The sequence below is a fragment of the Dipodomys ordii genome, unplaced genomic scaffold (assembly GCF_000151885.1).
Source record: "Dipodomys ordii isolate 6190 unplaced genomic scaffold, Dord_2.0 Scaffold1, whole genome shotgun sequence".
NCBI lineage: Eukaryota > Metazoa > Chordata > Mammalia > Rodentia > Heteromyidae > Dipodomys > Dipodomys ordii.
Genome location: NW_012267217.1, coordinates 37,661,975 through 37,683,960, shown reverse-complemented (window position 1 = coordinate 37,683,960; position 21,986 = coordinate 37,661,975). Strand labels below are relative to the sequence as shown.

The window sequence follows — 21,986 nt, the reverse complement described above, 5'->3', positions numbered from 1 at the left end:
CCTCAGTTTTGAGACTTTAACTTCCATCTCCTTCATGGGAAACAGGAGATATTTCTCCCTACTTTATCCTGCCATACTAAAATAAATTCTTAGTAAAACTTTTACTTTATGACACTCTCCTTTTCATGAGAGCCCTTGCAATGATTTCCATATGTATATCTGAAAGACCTGTGATCTCGCACAGAAACTGAGAAGCTGAGGGAAAAAACCTTCATCCAGTATCAGTACCACAATGTCTAGAGTTCTCAAGGCATTCTCTAAAGGTTAGTACCAGAAGAGGTTTCACTATAAGCTCTTGAATTTTTTCAGACTTAGAAACATTTCTAAAAATTACCTGATAATAAAATGTCTTTGGAAATCCAACTGAGAATTTCATGGGGATAATGGAAATTCCTCTCTTCTTCCAAAAACTCTGTTGGTTAAATTCCTCTACAGCTTTCCTTCTGCTTGAGTATGAAGAATTTTCCATACATTTGTGCCAGCATTTTATCAGATTCTTTGGATCAAACTCTTGCTTGTGAATTGTCTTATCAATTGTTTTGTACATATTTAACTCTCTAACCTGGTAGATTAAAAACAAAAACTTCACAACAGAAGCTGCAGGGAGTGGAGTCAGTGTGAAAATAAGCAATTAAGGCACAATATTACTTTTGGAATTGAGAACGTCTTGTACAACTACTTTAAAAGAGAGACAGTGTCAGCCAGGAGCCAGTGGCTTACACCTAAATCCTAGCTACTCAGAAGGCTGAGATCAGAGAATCTTCATCTGAAGCCAGTCCCAGGGAGAAAAGTCCTTGACACTCTATGTCCCATTAACCAGTAAAAATGCCAGACTGGAGGTGCGGCTCATGTGGTAGAGAAGCAGCTGTGAGCAAGTACTCTGAGAGCCCAAGGCCCAGAATTCAGTTCCAGAACAACAAAGGAAGGAAGGAAGAAAAGGGAAGGGAAGGAAAAGAAAAAGAAGGGAAGAGAGGAGAAAGAAGAGAAAAGAAGAGAAGAGACAATGAATGTGCTCCTATGTATTTAAAGACTGTTTTTGATCATCAGTTCATGTTACCGTCTCTGGTGGCAAGTGGCATTTAGATGCTACTGCTGTCATCCAGGTCTCTGTTACAAATGCTCCTTGTGGAAAACCAAACCCTCGGAAGGCTGTATTGGATGGTAAATTGGTCTTGCAAGCTCTGCCTCTCACTCGCAGGTTTGGGATCTTATAAGCATTTTCCATTTTGAGCAAGGCATATTCTATTACCTGAAAAGTGTTCCAAGGTAACAAGTACATTCACGTAATGAAATAAGGAGACATGGATCAAATTGTTCATCCAGATGAGAGAAATGTCAGCCCTACAGGGATGTTACTTCTCAATTTAATTCTTAGCCTCATCATTGTGAAGAATCTCAGAGTTTCTTGACTATCTACTTGAGTGACCATCTACTTAACTTTAAATTACATGCATTCTACTTAACCATTCATGTATCCATAATTATATGCATAAATAAAAGACATTTCTGAGGACTGAGGTATAGTTCAGTGCACTTAGCATATGTCAGACCTTTGGCTCAATCTCCAACACAAAAAGGAAAACAAAAACATTTTTGTACTTTATGTTTTGCACATGGTAGAAATGGAAACTGCTTAATGTTAGCTTAAAATTTTTTTTCTGATACCCTTAAGATGTCATGAGTAGTACGTACAATGATATTACTGCATTTTCCCTTTAGTCTGAAGCCTTCAACTTCTTTAATATTTCCTGAAATCTTTTCCATCTCCCTCCCTAAATACTTAAAACATGAAATCTCAGCAAAGCCCAAGGTTTCTGATAATGATCTGATAAAATGCTAGATTTCTGTATCTGAAGATTCAACCAACCTCAGACCAAAAACAGTAAAAAAAAAAAAAATTGTATCTGTGCTCAGCACATGTAGACATTTCTTTCATTTATTGCTCATTGCTTCCTATACAATATAGTATTACACCTATTTACATAATATTTATATTACTTTAGGTTTGAAAAAGAATCTAGAAATGACTTAAAGTATAGAGAAGCTATGAATAGGTTAAGTGCAAAAACCATGACATTTTAAGTAAGGAATTTGACCATCTGCTAATCTTGGAATCTACAGTTGAACCAGTCCACCTTGGGTAAGAAAGGGCACACCAATATTTCAGCATGGTCGTAGATGGTGGCATCCTGAGTTACTGAATCTTTCTATAAACAGATAGGAAAGAACAGCTTTCCAGATAGGTCATCATTCCTAGGTTTTTGTGGAGGTGAGGCCAACAACTGTTTGCTTGGTCTGCGGGAGCTTCCTCTTCCAAGCACAATAACAATATTTTATGTTGAGCCAGAATCCGTTTGTTTTAAGAGTAGAAACAAGTAGCTTTACAAGGCATAGGAATTTCATAAATGTTCTCAAGAGGAGCAGACTATGAATTTTATCCGAGGGCTCATTAGGAAGCAAAGGCATTGAGCAGATAGGAAAAAAAAGATACAAGATTGGAAGCTTCTAGAACAGATAGAAACATTGATTGAGAATAGGGGGGTAAAAACCAAATAGGATGAGGATGTCCTCTTGTCTATTGTTAAAGGATTAGACTGTGAGTGAAATGGCCCTGGGATTTTTGGAACGGGAGGCATTGTAGTGGTAGCTGGGCCTAGGTAAAGTTGTCTCTTTCTTTTTAAATTTCCATAAGGAGAATTAAGACACATCAATCTTAGCCAACTTTTACAAAGTAACATCATCAATGAAGACAGACTCAATATACTTAAAGCTCCCTGTTCAAAAAGGGATTTGTGAAGCTAGGGAAAAGATTTCCCAGAAGAGATTTGCCTGAGACAGGCCCGATGCCCTGCCCTTCTTCCAGAAGCCAAGTGTGTTCTTCCCTGACACACCCCATCCGCCTTTCCCAGGGGAATGGTGATGTTAGGAAGGGAGGAGGAATGAAGAACCTAACTGTGTGCATGGAAGTTTTCTTGGGGTAGGGGCAATCTATGGAATTCACTGAAGTGAGCATTGGATGGTCTTCTTATCAGAAGGTCTTAGAGTTACACAGGGGCCAAAGCTCCCTCACAGACAGACAGAGGTGGAGATCCAGAAGCATTTGAGTCATCAAAATTACTTATAGTTTATATTCTGTGCCAAACAGGTGTGGGCTCACATGAAAATTTATCCACCTCATCACAACAAAACCAGAATCCCAGGTATTATGAAAGTTACATACCAGTTCAGAATCATCTGGTGTGCATCCTCCATTAATGTGATAGTCAATGTCGGCAGCCTTGATTTTCCCATTGTTCATAAAGCCAATCTATGATCAGAGAACAACATTTATACTACCTGTGAGGTGGGAGTGCACCTCCTGAGCATCCTGAGCAGTGAATTGGCACAAGTGCTGGATTGTAGTTCTCACAAAGACCAGCAAGTGTGACTGGAGAGTGAGCCTTCCTAAGCTGACCCTGGGAATTCTACCATTTGCACTGGGCTGCCTTTGCAATCAACCTTTCTAGGCCTTTCTATCCTCGTGTGTAACCATGGGGACAACACTGTCACCTAACCCTATGATTCTCAAAGCTTCATGTATATTAGCCACGGGGAAGCTTGGTAAAGCAAAAGTTACTAGGCTGCACCTGCCAGTGTTTGATTCCATAGCTATTGGATTTTCCTCTCCACTCACCTTGTATTTCCCCAGCAGTGGGTGGCGACCACCAGTGATCAACATGTCATCCCCACGTTCCAGCACAAAGCGAACTGGGCAGCCAGTTCTAGAGAGAAATTGAAATTACAATTTTAAGTGATTTGAGATTTGAATTCAGGATTATGGAATGTTCTACAAAACATTGGCTCCCATCTACCAGACAACAAAGAATCAGAGAACAGGTACTCTGAAAAGAGAAGGAAGATGTGGGTTTCTTTATTTTTCACAACCAATGAGGCAGCCAGGAAGCTATCTGTTCAAGAATCTACCTATTTAAGAAATTCCTTTCCTATTGTTCTTAGTAGTCATGGTGGAGTATTTGTGGGGGGAAGGAGGGTGAGGCTAACTCACAGTCTTATTTTAAGAGTTTTGTTTTTAATTAATTAATTAATATTTTATTTTTATCTTTGCTTGAACTCAGACCCTGGGAGCTATTATTGACCTGACCTTTTTCAGCTTGAGGCTAGTGTTCTAACACTTGAGTCATAGCTCCACTTTGGGCTTTTTGGTCATCAATTGGAGATAACCATTTCGCAGACTTTCCTGCCCCAGCTGGAAGTGAACCATAATCCTCTGATATCAGCCTCCTGAGCTCCTGAGTACTGAGGATTACGGGTGTGAGCCCTCGGGCTAAGGGTTTATTTATTTATTTTTGGGTCCAGTCGTGGGGCCTGAACTCTGGGCCTGGGCGCTGTCTCTCAGCTCTTCAGCTCAAGGTTAGTGCTCTACCACTTGAGCTACAGCACCACTTCCAGCTTTTTTCTTTTTGCTTATGTGGTGCTGGGGAATCGAACCCAGGGCCTCATGCATGCAAGGCAAGCTCTCTACCACTGAGCCACCTTCCCAGCCCTAAGAGTTTACTTTTTAAGTGTGGTTTTCCCCATTCACAAGGGGAAAATCTGAGTGGATTTTCCCTTCAATCCAATTTTGGAATTTAAAAAAACCTCTGAAGTTTGATGTTTGGGTTTCTTTTATTAGTATCTTTTTATTAGTATCTTTTATGGCTACTTCATTTGTATTAGGGGCAGCAATGATTTCTTAATCTGAAAGTTTAAAGTCTTCATTTCTTACATTTGTCATGAAAATACCAATTCATGTTAAATCCTCCCATTTATTTCTTCTATCACATTTCTGAGATCTAGCTTTCTTCTTTCAAAAAGAATCCCCCTGTCTGAGCTTGAATTTCATCATATTCAAATGACAGCAGCTGTTGGAATTCCAGAATCTCCTCTGGTTATCTCACTTTTACACCTAGGAGAAAAACAAAAATCTCCAAAGAAAACACCACTTAGGTCATGATTGCTATGCTTAGGTCATGATTGCTAACATCCCTCAGTGTAGTGTAGTGACCCAACTTTTCCTTTTTTCAGTGTTTCCCTGAAGGATATCTAATATATTACACTCTTATCATAAGCACTAGATGAACTATGGTTGGGATTACTAAAATTCATAATATGTCTTGTGTCTTTGTTATTATGTGTGTTTCTAAAATGTGAGTGTGTGTATGTGTGTGTGTGTGTATGTGTGCGCATGTGTAACAGTTCATAATCCTGGGGTACTCTCCTAGATGCTTAGATATATGAAAACATGATGTCTAGTTTGCTTTAAAGAAGAAGAATTTATGATCTGATCTATCCAGTATTGTATTAGTATTCTTTACTAGCTGTGTGCTTCAGTAATGGCTATAAATATTTTATTTTTTGAATAGGTAATGCATGCACAATTCACAGATTTCAAAAAGGATGCTCAGTGCAAAGTATTTCTTCTGCTCTCATCCCCAGCCAGTTCTTCAGGAAACACAACTGTCAGCAGTTTCTTGAGAGTCCTTATAAACATATTAAAATTTTAATGTGCAACCAGGTGTGTCTTCCTTTCAGAAATAATAAGCCATCTGTGAATAAAATCTTATTCTTCTTTTTATGTGTGTGTGTGGTTTTTCTTTTGGCCTGACTCCATCTCTATGGACTTTCATTCATATCTTAATGAATACAGTTGATAAATCACGTTGTCAGTTTCATTTATTACTTCCTTTACTGGTGAGAGACAGGGAGGATTTTCAGCTAAAGATACAGGAAGTACATTAGATGAGACCCACACTGCCAACTCAGCTGGAAATCACAAAGGCAAAAGTGCCCCACTCTGTGCCCTCCCCATGGGGCTTGGTAATTAGGCCTGACTCAGCAGACTCTTGGCCTTTCTCCTCTTGTGGCTTTTAGAAGTGCCTTGGATTTACGAGGAACGAACTGCTAAGTAACTGTGGCTCACAGATCCACTCACTTGTGTGCTGCCACAGCTGCCACTGCTGCCAGAAGTCCAGACTTGCTTGCTTTTCCTCCGAAGGCCCCACCAACCCTTTTCACATGGCAGTTGATCCTGTTCTTTTGAATGCCCAAGGTACAAGCCACCATGTCCTTGAGTCCGGGATTGGTTCCAGGTTCCCCAAAAGGTTACACAGAAAAGACATGATAAGTAAGAGGTTCATTCACTGATAAAACAATGTCCTCTCATACTCCTATTGTCCTGTATAAAATATATTTATCTATTGAAAAGCTATAGATGCCTTTAATGGCTCAATTGAAGGAATAAACTGATATTGCTTTTGAAAACAAACTCATGATAGATGATATTCCAAAATGACCACACTTAGCTCTTTATTCTTCTCTGCCTCAGCCACTCCAACAGTCCTGCAAAGGGCTGCCCTAGATTCCCTACTCTTAGATGTTGGCATTAATACTAGCAGAATGGACAGAAAAAACTATGTGCCATCCAGAAAGAAATAATGGAAAAGGTCTTCAGTTATTTAGCAGTCCATGGAACATGAAGATAAATCTTGGCTTACTGTGAGTCAAGGGAGGGTCTGAAATGGAGGAACTGGGCTGGGAGTGTGTTGGTAATAACCTAGGCTGCAGCAGGTACAAGTGAGGCAGAGTGGTAGAAAGTTTAAAAAAAGGCAACTCTCATTCTTTACATGGTATATGTTGCTGCTCAGCAGAGGATCTATATTTAACTCAGACATCCATATTTAATTTAGATGTCAGGAAATGATTTCCTGCCCCTCTGGGCAGGAATAGCTATCCTCATATCCCACAAAGTAGACTTCAAATAAAAAACAGTCAGAGTAGACAAGGAAGGTAATTTTATATTAATAAATCAAGAAGACACAACAATTCTTAACATCTATGTACCAAATGTCTGGGCACCCAACTCAGTGGCTAGGGTTATTTCTTGGTATTTTAATTTTTGAGGCCATTGTGAACAGATTTGCTCTTCTAATTTTCATCCCCATCTGCACATTGCTGTTATGCAGAAAAGTTACTGGGTTTGGTGTCATGATTTCATGTCCTGTTCCTTTGTCAAAAGCGTTTGTCAGCTCTAGACATTTCAGGGTGAAATCTCTTTAGATATTTTGCATCATATCTTCTGTAACTTGGGATCATTTGACTTCTTTTTCCATATTTGGATCCCTTTTATATATATTTATATTTTTTGTTGTTCTGCTAGGAATTCTAGCGTTACATTGAATAAGACTGGGAGAATGGACATCCATATCTTGTTCTTTATTTAGAGCAAATGAAGACTAAGCCTTGTATTGAATTGAAATTATTGGCATTTGTTATAGCTTTATCATTTGCTTTTTAAAAGATTCAGAGAGCAATAATACCTCAGTAACACTAAGCACATCTAGCACCAGATTTCATCACTAACTACCATCCCCCCTTAAAAGAAACTAGGGCTCCTTGGAACAAGTGTCAATTTGAGGTCTGTGGTAAGAAAAGGACAAACTGTTTATATATTCAGAAAGTAAGAAAATTCTTAGAAGATGATAAATCTATGTTGAAAGATTGAAGATGCTAACTTGAAGTTATTCCCAATGGCCAAACAGGGGACAATTTGAGCACCAAAAATCTTTTCTGGAATGGATTTTGACACACCAATTCTTTTTCTTAAAAAATCTATAAATCCCCATTGGCACAAAAACAATTTAAAGCTCTTTCCAGAAGAGTGTTAAGGAATAAATGTAGTATGTATCATAGAGTTAGAAAAAATACTAGACAAGAATGACCAGTGGTACTTAAATAATCAGAAAACAGATAAACAGTGTCAAGCTAGCAGTCCACACATAGCTTGTTCATTACAAAGAGGAGAAAGATATCCTTGCAGAAGATAAACCTGACAGTACCACTTTCACGACTAAACTTAACAACTTAAGTATTACACCACACCAACATATTCCTTTTGATGTAATGAGTTCAAAGACATTTCTATACAATATATTGCCAAAAAAAAGCTTATTCTGAATCTAATCAGAAGGGGACAACTATCAAACCGAAATTTAGGGATATTGCTGTAAACAACTGTCTTTGCTCTTAAAAGTATCTATGAGATGAAAGAAAAAATAGTTTGGAGAATTGTCTTAGCTTAATTGAGACTAAAGAGACAAGCAATGCATGATCCTGGATTTGATCCTAGACTGGAAAACCAAAACAAAGCACAAATACAAAATCCAGGACATCAGTGAGCCTACTGGGGGAAATTTGACTATGGTTCTTATAAATAAAGATTAGTGTTCGTCAGTGTTACATTTCCTAATGATGACAGTATTGTGAATATGAAGGAAAACATTACAGAAATGTGTGTGCATATATATGTATAAATGTATGTCTAACATCTTTGAGAATCTTAAGGTCATACCACCAGACAAGTCAGGAGCATGCAGTGTCAGTAAATGGCCTACTATGTAGAAGGCAGCAGGGACATTCATAAAAGACAGAAAAACATTGTTTAGATGTGAGAGGTGGCAGATAACTGGTGATCTAGGCAGAAGCAATGAACTGAAGCGTAAATGGAATGGCAGTAGAGTATAGGCGATTGTTTTAAAAACTTGTCTCATAAGAGAAGGAGAAATAGAAGCAACAGCCACAAGGTGAAGCAGAATGAAGGGAGGGTTGCTTTTAAGAATGGAGCAGTAGGGTGTCAGTGGTTCACACCTGTAAATTTGACTACTCAAGAGGCTAAGGCCTAGAGGATCACAGTTCAAAGCTAGTCCCAGCAGAAAAATCTGGAAGATTCTATCTCCAACTGAATCGCCAAAAGCTGGGTTGAAGGTATAGTTTAAGCAGTAAAGGACCTCCTGTGGGCAAGGGAGCCAAATAAGAGCACAAAGTCTTGAATTCAAGTCCTGATACCAGCATGAACACACAAAAAAAAGAGAGAGAGAGCTGGGTGCTGGTGGCTTATGCCTGTAATCCTAGCTTCTCAAGAGGCTGAGATCTGAGGATCGGGGTTCAAAGCCAGCCTGGGCAGGAAAAGCTGTGAAACTCTTATCTCCAATAAACTACTAGAAAAACCCAGAAGTGGTGCTGTGGCTCCAGTGGTAGAGCGCTAGCCTTGAGCTGAAGAGCTGAAGGACAGCCCTCAGGCCCAGAGTTCAAGCCTCATGATCAACAAAGAGAGAGAGAGAGAAAGAGAGAGACAGAGAGAGAGAGAGAGAGAGAGGAGAAGACTATTGTGGCACTGGTGGCACACCCCTGTAATCCTAACCATTTGGAGGCTAAAATTAAGAAGTTTGAAGTTTGAGGCTGTCTGGGCACACACATGAGATTCCTTCTCAAACAATAACTAAGTGCTAGTAATGTACACCTATCATCTCAGCTGTGTTGGAGGCTAAGATGGACAGATTGTCCAGCTTGGGCAAAAAGGTCCATGAGATTTCAATGGAAAGAAGCTGGACATTGTGGTATGTGCCTATCATGCAAATTACAAATAACTGAAAATAGGCAGATTGTGATCCAGGTTTGTTCCAGAAGAGCAAGTGAGAAACTATCTACAAAATACTTAGAGCTGCTGGCATGCATGTTTCAGAGTGCGCTCCTAACAAGCACAGAGGCCATGAGTTCAAAACCCACTACCATCAAGGGGGAAAGAAAGGAATGGGGCATATTTTGATTTAAGGACTAATCAGAATGGGGTAGTGAAAAGTTGTAATACAGAGTACAGGAAGAATAACTGTGGCATGGTGGAGAGTGGAGCTGGGACTGGAAATGTATATTCCCACGGCCTCAATATTTTTTCTAATGAAGTAGTAGACAATTATCATCTGAGACAAAGGGGACTTAGACTTTTGTAGAAGACTAATGGAGAGGAGGAAAAATCAGGGCTAACATTGTGAGGACAAGATGTACAGGACATTATATTGAAAACGAACGTTACACTGTCCGGGTGCGGGGGGGGGGCAGGACAAGTTGGGGAGGTGGGGAGGGAAGGGATGGTAGGGGAAAAATAAAGGAGGAGGTAACAATGTTCGCTATGAAGTGTGCTCATACCCTACTCATGTAACTGTAACCCCTCTGTACAACATTTTTACAATAAAAAAAGAATAACAAAAAAAAGAAAAATTGGGGCTAAGTTTTGCCATTGCTTTTTTTGGAGGGATGGGGGTCGGGAGTCGGTCGTGGGGCTTGAATTCTGGGCCTGGGTGAGGTCCCTCAGCTCTTCAGCTCAAGGTTAGTGCTCTACCACTTGAGCCACAGCACTACTTCTGGTTTTCTGATGGTTAATTGGAGATAAGAGTCTCATGGACTTTCCTGCCTGGGCTGGCTTTGAATCACGATCCTCAGATCTCAGCCTCCTGAGTAGCTAGTATTTCAGGCATTAGTCACTGGCAACATTGTTCAAACATCCTTACTTAGCTTTCACAACTTAAGGCAGAATATTGACAATGTCATATGTGTCATAAGTGTAACACAGACATCATGACTAGAAAGCAACCCACCTGGGTAAATGCTGCATCCTGGCTTGACACATATATATCTATTTCTTTATCCTCTTTCTTGGGTACCACACGGACACTCTGAGTTTCCATATAAAAATGTTCCTGTCCTCCAAAGTGCACTTCCCCTTTTAGATACATCAAACATATGAAGCTTTTAGGAACACTTCATTTAAATGTATTCAAAATAGAATGTTATTAGTGTTATTTTTAAGGTGATGAGCATAATACTTGGTGTCCTGTCTTATTTCAAAGAATCTCCCAACTTAGAATTACTCAGAGCAATGCAATTCCTTTACAATTGCTTGTAGACTTAGGCCCTCTAATGTCTCTAATCCTTTAGTTCTTTATCTTCTACCTGCCTCCAAACAAGTAATAATTTCCATCACATTACTAATATCCTGTTTCTCCTACCTAAACAAATCTTTAATGTAAGAATGCTTTTGGATTCTTCTTTGCTTGTCACATCTAGTCAGTGCTTAAATACTGCACCGACATTCTCTCTACTCCATTGTATTTATCATCATTTTTACCTGGAATATTATCATGACCTTTGACCTTATCTTTGGTACACTCTCTTCCTCTTTCTAGCAGATTCGATAAAGGATAACTATGAGCCTTTCACCTTACTATTGGAAGATCTCAAATATCTTCTGTTATCAGTGGAACCAGTACAGATTGTTTTGGACTAAGGAATCAAGTTTCTTCATAAAATTACTCTCACTTCTTTGAATCTTATGTTCATGTCCTTCTTCTTAAATTCCCTTAATAAGAACTAAGATGTATCACTTTCATCCAACTTGTATAAAATTAAGGTATACTCAATATATTCAAAACTCCCCCGATAAGAAGGGACGTAGGATTTCACCTTCAATGATTTGATCAACACACTGAAACGCCTCTTCAACATTTCCTTGCTCTAGTTTTTTCTCAGGTCCAATGAATGATTTGTGCTGTATTGCATCCTATAGAAGTAATAGATTAAAAGTGTCACTAATGTTGCCCAACTCAGGATTTCTGACTAGTCACTGCCACCTCTCACACGGCGAAAGCCACCTGCGATGTTAATCCTGGATCTTAGATTGCCCTAGGACAACACAGATTTCAGACACAATGTCCCAGTGCCTCAGTGTACTCAGCTGCATCTTTCAGACCATATCCCCTGAGCAGACACATTTCAGAAAATATGACATAGAATGGTGGTTAGATGTTATTGACCATCACATGCATATTTAATTACCTATAAATGTCAATCTTCACTGAAGTCAGGACTCCTCTAGCTCTACTAATCCTCAGAACAAACCTATTGTAGAAGTTTAATATTCCACTAGTCTAAACCTTTAGACTATTTAGAATTCCTTCTACCTCTTATTTCTAGCTAAGAATTTTGATAGGAATGTGACAGAAGAATGATTTAAATACCCAGATGTGCACAGAGACACAGCCTTTATTCTTTAATGTATTCAAGCTGTTCTTAAGCAGTCTATGTTCTATATTTCATGAATACTTTCAAAGTTATATTGAAAACTTCCCTTTCAAAATCGGATAATGACTTTATTTAAACTAAAATAAGCTGAGTGTACTTGATGAAGAGGCCTGCCCCTGCGTGGCCTTCTTTCTAGTTCCCATCCTTTCCTCAAAGTAACCATCATCATTAGCTTCTGGAGCTTATAAATGCAAATGCAAACAATTATGAGTTTATGCTCTCCGATTTGTATATTTATTTGCATCTTGCCTTTCACTTACAACCTGGAGTTATTTCTGTTACAGTGAACAGAGAATATCTTCACTCGGAAAGTATGTCTACAGTGACATAGAATTCCATTAGATTTTTTTTTAATTTTTATTTTTTGCAGTGCTGGGAGTTGAAACCAGAGCTTCCCACATGCTAGGCCAGTGTTCCACCACTGAGCTATCCCCCAAAGCCCAAAGTCCATCCTTATAGGTAGATGAACACTTTAATTAGCTTCTGATATTTTACTATCATAAACAACGGTGTAAACAATAATTTTGGAAACTATATTACTCATGCTTTTCATGACTGTGGCCAAATACCTGACAGAAACAACTTACAGGAGGAAATGTTTGTTTTAGCTCACAGTTTCAGGAATTGAGCCCAAGGTCTTTGGTTTCATTGAGTCTGAGCTCAGTGTGAGGCAGAACATTGTGTAATAATCACATGATGAACAAAAGAAGCTGTTCACCTGAGGGGGGACAGGAAGTAGAAAGAGGTGGGAACTGGGGAGCAGCCATATCTTCAAAGGCACATCCCCAGTGACCCACTTTCTCCATCTATGCCCCACCTATAAAGTTTCCACCAACTCCTCAAATAGTAGCACCAGCTGGGGTCCAAGCCTCCAGCATGTGAGCATGGGGGAGATATTGCACATTCAAACAATAACAGAAACCAGCTGAGCTTCAGGATAAAATCTCAGAGTAGGTTTCCTGTTTAAAGAGTATGTATATTTGGAATTTTCATTTTTTTCTCATAGTGTTATTCTAGTTTATTTCTCCCAAACTGACCAACTGAATATATTATAAAACTTGTGCTTTCTTGTCAATTGGATAGGTTAAAAACAATACTTCTTTATAGTTTTTAATTTAAACTCTCATGATAAGACCTGACATTACTTCCTATGTCTACAACCTATTGTGATCTGCCTGGCTTTCCTCATTTTTTTTTTTTTTTTGGATTTTAAAAATTTGATTGTAAGGGTGAGGTACAGAGGGGTTACAGTTACATGAGTCAGGTAATCAGTACATTTCCTTTTGAACAGTGCCAGCTCCCTCCCTCATTTTCTCCCAGTTTTTCCTCTCTTGACTCCCCCCCTCCAAGTTATATAGTTCATTTCCAAAATAGTATCTAATGAATATCACTGCCGAATTGGTTCATCCTTTATCCCACCATTTCTGTGCTTCCTTTTCCCCTTCCCAAATCAGATCAACTTATATACCGGACAAAGTATACAGAAATATTAAACAGCAACAGAAGGGAATAAACCAAAGGGGAAAAAAGAAGGAAAAGAAAGAACTACAAACAGTACAATTAAAAAAACAACAACTCTTGCTTCCATTTCTTGGAGTTCATTTCAATACTCATCATTTTTGCTTATTTTTTGTTTTTATTTATTTTGTTGGTCGTGGGGCCTGAACTCTGGCCTGGGCACTGTCCCTCAGCTCTTCAGCTCAAGGCTAGCATTCTACCACTTGAGCCACAGCATCACTTCCAGCTTTTTCTGCTTATGTGGTGCTGAGGAATCGAACCCAGGGCCTCATGAATGCAAGGCAAGCAGTCTACTACTAAGCTACCTTCCCAGCCCATCATCATTTTATGTAATCATATACACATAGCTATTGAACCCTTGCCATTCTCTCCTAAGAATATCCTCCTTTGAAAAACAAAGGAAGGAGTAACAATGCTTGACAAGAAATATACTCATTACCTTATTCATGTAACTGTAACCCCTCTGTACAGCATCTTTACAATAAAATAAAAAAAAGAATATCCCCCTGTGTTCTCACTGTGTGAATGTTTAGACTGCTATTTAATTAATCATGCCCAGGTGTAATTATTTGTCTTTCACTATCAATTGGGTTTACTTATAGATTTATAGGCACATTCTAATTATTACAAATGAGAGAAACTCTGAAGCCTATGTGTCTTTGGGTCTGGCTTATTTCAATTAGTATAATTTTTTCCAAGTCTTTCCATTTCCTTATGAATGAGGCAATGTCATTCTTTCTGATGGAAGCATAGAATTCCATTGTGTATATATACTAAATTTTCTTAATCCTTTTGTCCACTGAGGGACATAATGCTGCAATGAATATGGTTGTGCTGGTGGCTTTAGTATAGCCTGGTTTGTGGTCATTTGGATAGATGCCCAGGGGTGGAATTGCTCGGTCATAGGGAAGTTCTCTGTTTAGTCTTTTGAGGAACCTCCATACCTTACTGCTTTCCAGAGTAGTTGGACAAGTTTGTATTCCTACCCACAGCATAGTTCCTTTTTGACCACATCCTTGCCAGCATCATTTATTGTTAATTTTCTTGATAATGGCCATTCTAACTGGAGTGAAGTAGAATTTAAATGTTGTCTTGATTTACATTTCTTTTATGGCCAGAGATATTGAACATTTTTGTGTGTCTATTGGAAACTTTTGCTTCTTCTTTGGAGAACTCTCTCTTTGTTGTTAGCTCATTTATTAACTGGTTGCTGTTTCTTTGAGGATATTTTTTTGGGAAGTTCGATTTTTTGAACTTTAAGTATATTTTAGATATAAGGCCCTTTTCAGATGCATAGCTAGTAAAGATCTTCTTCCATTCTGTGGGCTTTCTATTTATCCTGCTGGATATGTTCTTTGCCATGCAGAAACTCTTCAGTTTGATGCAGTCCCATTATCTACTCATTTTTTGATTTGTTCTGATTCTGGATCTTCACTTAGGAAATTTCTACCTGTGCCAAGGAGCCCTAGTGCCAAGGGGCAGTCTCCCCTTCCTATAATATTATCAGTGTATCTAGTCTTTCATTGAGGTCTTTGATCCATTAGGAGTTGATTCTGATGCAGGGTGATATATAACGATCTAATTTCATGTGTATAGACAATTCTGCCAGCACCATTTGTTGAAGAAGCTTTCTTCTATCCTGTGTTTTTGGATCCCTTATCAAATATGAGGTCTGTGGGTTCTTTTCTACCTTTCCTCATTTTTGATTCTCTCTTCCTTTTTCATATCTAGGAAATCATGTTATAATTTTTAAAAATTAGCTCATTGTCTTTGGTACAGTTTACAATGTTTTCCAGTTGATGTTTATCTTTCAACTGCATATTATGTTTTCTTCATATTAAGTTATGAAGTTGAATTTATTAATCTTCTGTGTTCTGGTATTTAGAATTTGAGGTACAGCCAGAAATACAATAGAGTTTACCATGCATTCTTTGCTTTCTGGATTTTGTTTTTTAGACTTCTAATTGTAACCCTTTATAAAAATCATGCTTCTTTGCATAGTAGGATAATTTGTAAAGGCTGATTCTTGCCATTCATTATTTTAGATGAAGAACTTAGAACATTGTCTCAAGTAAGACATAATCCACAGAATTTACTTGTTGGAAAGTTTTTTTTTCTGTCTTTCAACAGAGCAGCAGAGGTTGTTATCTAGTACATTACGTAGCCTTGCCACATTACACAAATGGACCCTATGACTGTCCCTCCTCTAGGCAATGATGCCACTTCCTCTTTAGTGAATCTATCACACAATGCACAAAAGGAATCACTGTGACTTTATCTCAGAACCTGGCAAATAGTGAAAAAAAAGAGCCCAGAAAAAAAATGCACTCTTTCCACATTCAGTGAGGTGAGAGTCAGCTCCATGTAGGGCAAGGATTGGGAGTTGGAACATGGGACAATAGCTAAGGGAAAGAAATTTTAGAGGGGCTGGGAAGGTAGCTCAGTGGTAGAGCACTTGCCTTGCATGCCTGAAGCCCTGGGTTTGATTCCTCAGCACCACATAAACAAAAAGAAAAAAGCCGGAAGTGGCGTTGTGGCTCAAGTGGTAGAGCGTTAGCCTTGAGCTGAAGAGCTGAGGGACAGCGCCCAGGCCCAGAGTTCAGGCCCCACAACCGGACCCCCAAAAAAAAAGAAAAAGAAATTTTAGATTTACAAATGTTCAAATCTATCCTAAGAGGCAAAGGCTTGAACTTTCTAAGATCAAATGTCAATTTGGGAATTTGGGACTCTCCCTTTAGGAAAACCAGAAGCATTTCAAATGTACTTAGTGACGATGGTCAGATTAAAGATCTATTGTGGTTTGAGAGAATGCATTTCCAGTTAGAAGAAATTGGTGATTAGAGCAACAAGGCTTGCGAAAGAAAGTCTATTTTCTAATCTATGATCTCCATTTTATCAGAGGGAAAGTTAAAGGTTTCCACAAATACTGTGCAACTATAATCTTTCCTGCAACAACCCACTGCCAAATGGCCAAAAGACAGAGCAGATAATGACATTACCTGAATGGTCACAATGACAGGCTCCAAGTCTTGGTACACAATCTTTACTTTTTTTGCTGCCTGCTTTGCATGGGCATATGAATCGGCAGCCACAGCACAGACAATCTGCCCCACACAAATCACCTGTAGAAAGAACAGACCAAGCAGAGAATGAAAATGTGCCCAGCAAGTCCTAGATCAGTCTAGCATGCTGTCTGGTTCTGAGGCATAGCAGAAAGCATGGGGCTTGGGTTGAAAACTGGCACTGCCACCAGGGCCTCAGAGAACTGACTAAAATCACTTAGGCTTCAGTGTCTTCATCCTAAGATAACAAAAACAGTGCCAACTGAACAGTGAAGTTAGCTGCCTTAAATCTGTTCCCAAAGAAGACTGAGTACAAATAAGTAGTGTGAGGTTGGTAGGACTACATGTGATCCTATGTATAAAATTCCTTGGAAAAATGGATTGGTACCAGAGAAGAACAGCTGCCACTATTATTGATACGCCATGAGAGTGGTAGACACCTTAATGCCACTACCTCATCCTGCGCGTACAGCCTTTCTTCTTCACTGCCATTGTTACCAGGAACATCTTGAGCAGTGATCACATCAGCCACACCAGGCAATGCCAGGGCCTCAGAGGCATCAATGGAACTGCGGAGGAAACAAGACCATAAGCCCCTCTTCCTTGAGCATAGGCAAATCCCAACAACCCCACTGTTTCACTTGATCATCACAGGAAAGTCCACAAAGAGCAGTGTGTGGACACGGGGCCAATACCATGGGGAAGGGAGGACACTGATTTTTCTGGACGCAAGGGGAGACCAAAAGGGATATTTTTTAGGAGAGCATTTGTTATTTCCCTCTTCCAGGAGTCTCTAGAAGCTTGTATTCAATCCTCAGCACCTTGAGAAGGCCAGGTTCCTCTGATGGTGGACATTTAGAAAAAGGGTAGAGAAAAACATAGGTCTTTGGGATCTTTTGTGCTGAGGAAATTGAATGAAGAGTTACTCTTTTCCATTTACAGAAAACAATGGCTACCTCTTCCAATACTAGTTCTCTAACTTGATAAGAACTTAGTCTTTACTCCCAAGTCGAGAATTTTCTGACTTTCTTTTAGTTTCTCTTATCAAGATATATACTGAAAACATCACTATTATTTTGTGTGTGAAATGGTTTAATATATTGAGTTGGATAGAGGGTTTAACTAGCTTTCCAACTTCACTCTTATTACTTACATGATTCTAGCATGTGGCCTGGTGCTGGTTACCACAGCCAGGAAGAGTTCCTCTGCCAAAACAGGCATGTCATCACAAAATACAGCCTCTCCTGTGGCATGCTTAATGCCAGACTGATGCATGATGGGCCGGCCCACTGGGTCATGAGGAGGCTGCTGGGGATCTACACACTGTATTTTGGAAAATGGAAACAAATTGATCAATCATAGCTGTAGTTGCTGGTACTTGCCTAGCCATGCAAATAAGAATTTTCTGGAAGGGACAGAGTTTTGCTACTTTCATTGTTCTCTCTCCTGCCTTATTTATTGACGTTGGTAAGGATCACTGTCGTAAAATTGGAACCAAAAAAATGCAGAGGCAGCAAAGGAGGTTTCTGCTGCCCCCTATTGGTAGCCTCCTCCTAACCTGGCCAGTGAATAAATAAGCTATTTAATATCTATTATTTTATTATAAGAAAGTGCATGCATATTGAAAAAAGAAATTCCAACTCTATCAGTCCTGGGAACAAACAAAACTTCAAATTGTTGTCAATGTGCTAGATGAAAATGATATGTTGCTTCTAACATAATTGGCATTTTCAAAATCCTGAGTGGAGCTCTATCTCTATGGAGTTAATGTTTTTATTTTTCCGGTGATCTGCCAGGTGCTATACTTGGCTTATTTTACTTTATTTTTTCTTATTGATTTATAAAAGTTTTGTTGCAAATGTTTCTCTTTTTTTACTTTCTCTTTTATATAGTCAAATTTGTCAGTCTTTTCCTTTATGGCTTCTGGGTTTCAAGTTATACCTAAAAAGGACCATATATCTGATATATATGTTTGATATATATATATATATATGTGTGTGTGTGTGTGTGTGTGTGTGTGTGTGTGTGTGTGTGTATAATATATCTCAAACACATTTTTCTAGTAATTCCATGTTTCATCGTTAAGACTTTAATCAGTCTGTAATTCATTCTCGTTGTAAAGTGGTAAATGGAAGTACCATTTTATGTTTCTTTCTCTGGTTTTTAACATGACTAGCTAGTTGTGCCACTACCTTTTATAAATACTCTGTTTCATTATGGAGGTTGATTTCAGGGCCTTGATTACTTGTTTTTCTTCACTGACATTCTACCCCTTGAGCCATGGCTCCAGACCAGCTTTCTGCTTGTTAATTGAAGGTAGAATCTCACAGACTCTTCTGACCAAGCTGTTTGGATCCTGAGTCCTCAGACCTCAGCCTCCTGAGTAGCTGGGATTACAGGTGTGTCCTCATGGCACCTGCCTGCATTTTTATTTCTAATGATGCACCATCTCCTAGTTTATTTGTTGAGTCTATAATGTTCGATTTGTCTTTTAGCCTCTTCTTGTACCAGTATTTATTATGCTTAATTACTAGAAATATATACTGGCATTATATAGGGTTAGTTTCCCTGCATTATTAATTTGAAAATAAGTTTCCTGAAAGATCATATTGGTATTTTGATGGGGAATGCATTTAATGTCCTAATAGAAACTTGAAGTCTTTATACATTTTATGTCTTTTTAAGGACTACATCATGCCCTGTATTTAAGTATTTTTTCCTCGTTCACCACTAGTTTAATAATTCCCTGCTTATAGTCCTTGAAACCTAAGTGATTTGATTCCTAGAGATTTACTTTCCATTTGCCTTTTCAGTGGGATTTGTTACCCTCTCACATTTTCTAACTGATAATGCTCATATGCAAATATCCCATAGCTGATCCTTTCCAAAAAGTAATTCAAAAGCAAAGCCAGGTTAAAAAGACAATTTCAATTCTGCTACTGGTCCTTTGGAAAATGAACTGACCTCAAATGATTGCATCCCCTGGGGAATGGCCAAAGGAAAATCTTCCAGGACGCTGATGAGTGTTTTAGAGAGACCAGGATATCCACGTGGGTCCTGAAGAACAAATACTTCTATTATTTTAATGAAAAATACTAATTGTAATGACACAATTGCTTGACATAAGGAAAAAACCTGGCACCTCTGAATGTTCTCCACACTTTGATTTTCATTGCTTAGAGAAGGTTATATGAATTTTAGGAGCTCTTTGAGTTCTGTCCATTAAGGACCCTCAGAAACATAGCTTGAAAACCGGACTATGGTCAGGTCACCATATGGTGCCCCGTTAAGCTTTAAGTTTTAAAGAGAGGTTGGCAGAATTTGAAACAAACTGTCTTCCTGGAGAATCTTAAAGACAAACCCATTTTTACCCTCATCCTCAACTGCTGCAAAACATCCAAGTAGAATTTGAAGAAGAAACTGATGGCGAGAGTCCTTCGATATGCCACCATTCCTCCAGGGGCTGACTGGGGAAGGGCGATTTCTTCTAGAACCAGTCTGCAAGCATCATTTAGCATTCCTTCATCCCAACATCTACACATAGGATAAAGGAATCCAATCAGTTTAGCACAGTGAGGGATAAACCAAAGTGTACCATTTACCAGAAAATTAGGTTAAAAAACTATAAATAGGGTGCTAAAATCTATTTTCTCTAACAGGAATATGATCATATTCACTTAGGTCTCTTTGTGCACACTGCTTTATTTAAAATCTTGCTTTAAATGATCACATGAACTTACTGTGTAAAATGCTAAGATGCAGGAGAGAATGATGTCTCCTGAGAGATGTCAACTGTCCTCAAAGGGCTAACAGACTTATTTTGTACTAAGTATAAGCTGATAAATTACCTTCCGATTAGCTGTCGGCAGGATTTGTTTGCATTGACTGTTGTAGGGCCAAGCCCTCCATATAAGATGTTCAGGTCCGCAATGGTGGTTGTGTCCTCTTTGAAAAGGACTCTCACCCCTGTGTTTACAACCGCGAGGGCATTTTGTTGACATGGAGCTTGTCTGAAAGCTGACACAAACTCCCACTGCAAAACAACCACAGTGACTGATCAGTTTGAAAATTCATGAACCTGAGAAAGTCTCCAGAGCAATACAATAAGTACCTACCTCTCATTCACTTAGATTTGCTTATTTATCAGTGCTTTTCCACCAATCTTATACTAGGTATGCACATACACACACATTACACACTCATGCATTCAGTCTTAGTTGGAGCATCTGAAAGTTAATGACATTTTATAATGACATTTCATCATTAAAAATTCCCACAAGCTGGGAACTGGTGGCTCACACCCATGGCTCAAAGCCAGCCTCAGCAAGAAAGCCTGAGAGACTCTTATCTCCAACTAACTACCAAAACAGCCCTTAAATGGAGCTATGGCTGAAGTGGTAGAATGCTAGCCTTGAGCACAAAAGCTCAAGGGCAGTGCTCGAGCCCAGAGTTCAAGCCCCAGGACCAGTACAAAAGAAACAAGATCCACAGGTAACTCCTAAAATACATGGAATTTCTCCTTTGTAACTATCTAGACTGTCATGATAATGAGTCATATTAATGGTTAATGGTACAATACTATTATTTAATATATAATTCATACTCAAGTTTCTGCAAGTATACAATTGGGAGCCTTATATCTCATAAGGGCTATGAAGGTGTCATCTTTGTAGCCTCTTAGCGTCTTTATTCTAGAGGCATTCTAGAATAAAATTTTATTTATAACACTGACGTGTGTGTGTGTGTGTGCACGCACACACACACACACGCATGCACGCTAGTACTCAGGCTTGAACTCAGTGTCTGAGCATTGTCTCTGAGCTCTTTTGCTCAAATCTAGCTAGTGCTCTAGCATTTGATTCACAGATCCATTTCCAGCTTTTTGGTGATTAAATTTGAAATAAAATCTTTGAGCCTGCCCTGGTTTCAAACTATGATCCTCAGGTTTCAGCCTCCTGAGTAGCTAGACTTGTAAGCATGAGCCACCAGAACCCAGCCTGACACTGACATTTTTGAGTCATAGATTAGTTGTTTTTAAAATTCTCTCAGTTTAGCTTTTGTGACTTTTTTCTTCATGAATTGGTGTAGGTTAAACTCTGGCAAATAGATATTGTCATTAAGTCATCAACAGTCAAAGCTATATTTTGCCCAATTACAAACACATGAAATCCTCGTATACTGACAGTATCTTCATATGATCAGAACTCAGTTGGTTCTTATGTACTTCTCTACAGTTCTCATTAATTTGAAGAAAACATTAATTTGGGATAGTGAGGCAAAAGTGGAAGATGTTTTAGAAATGCTTCTTTTCCCCTTCCTTCCTTCCTTCCTTCCTTCCTTCCTTCCTTCCTTTCTTTTTCTTCCCTCCCTCCCTCCTTCCCTTCCTTCCTTCCTTCCTTCCTTCCTCCCTCCCTCCCTTCCCTCCTTCCCTCCCACCTTCCTTCCTTCCTTCCTTCC

General features: G+C 39.0%; 1 protein-coding gene across 1 annotated transcript in view; it reads right to left on the bottom strand.

The window, feature by feature from the left end:
* LOC105983958 (aldehyde oxidase 3-like) overlaps positions 1–21,986 on the bottom strand; it is an 89,655-nt gene that overhangs the window by 38,366 nt on the left and 29,303 nt on the right. The window contains exons 14-26 of the mRNA XM_013014025.1: positions 20,378–20,562; positions 19,901–20,063; positions 19,494–19,586; positions 17,683–17,852; positions 16,984–17,098; positions 16,467–16,589; positions 11,332–11,428; positions 10,467–10,591; positions 5,972–6,105; positions 3,674–3,761; positions 3,221–3,307; positions 1,058–1,249; positions 335–562 (exon numbers count right to left, since the gene is read on the bottom strand). Of these exons, the coding sequence (XP_012869479.1) occupies positions 335–562; positions 1,058–1,249; positions 3,221–3,307; positions 3,674–3,761; positions 5,972–6,105; positions 10,467–10,591; positions 11,332–11,428; positions 16,467–16,589; positions 16,984–17,098; positions 17,683–17,852; positions 19,494–19,586; positions 19,901–20,063; positions 20,378–20,562 (1,800 nt within the window). The remainder of the gene's footprint in view (positions 1–334; positions 563–1,057; positions 1,250–3,220; positions 3,308–3,673; positions 3,762–5,971; positions 6,106–10,466; positions 10,592–11,331; positions 11,429–16,466; positions 16,590–16,983; positions 17,099–17,682; positions 17,853–19,493; positions 19,587–19,900; positions 20,064–20,377; positions 20,563–21,986) is intronic.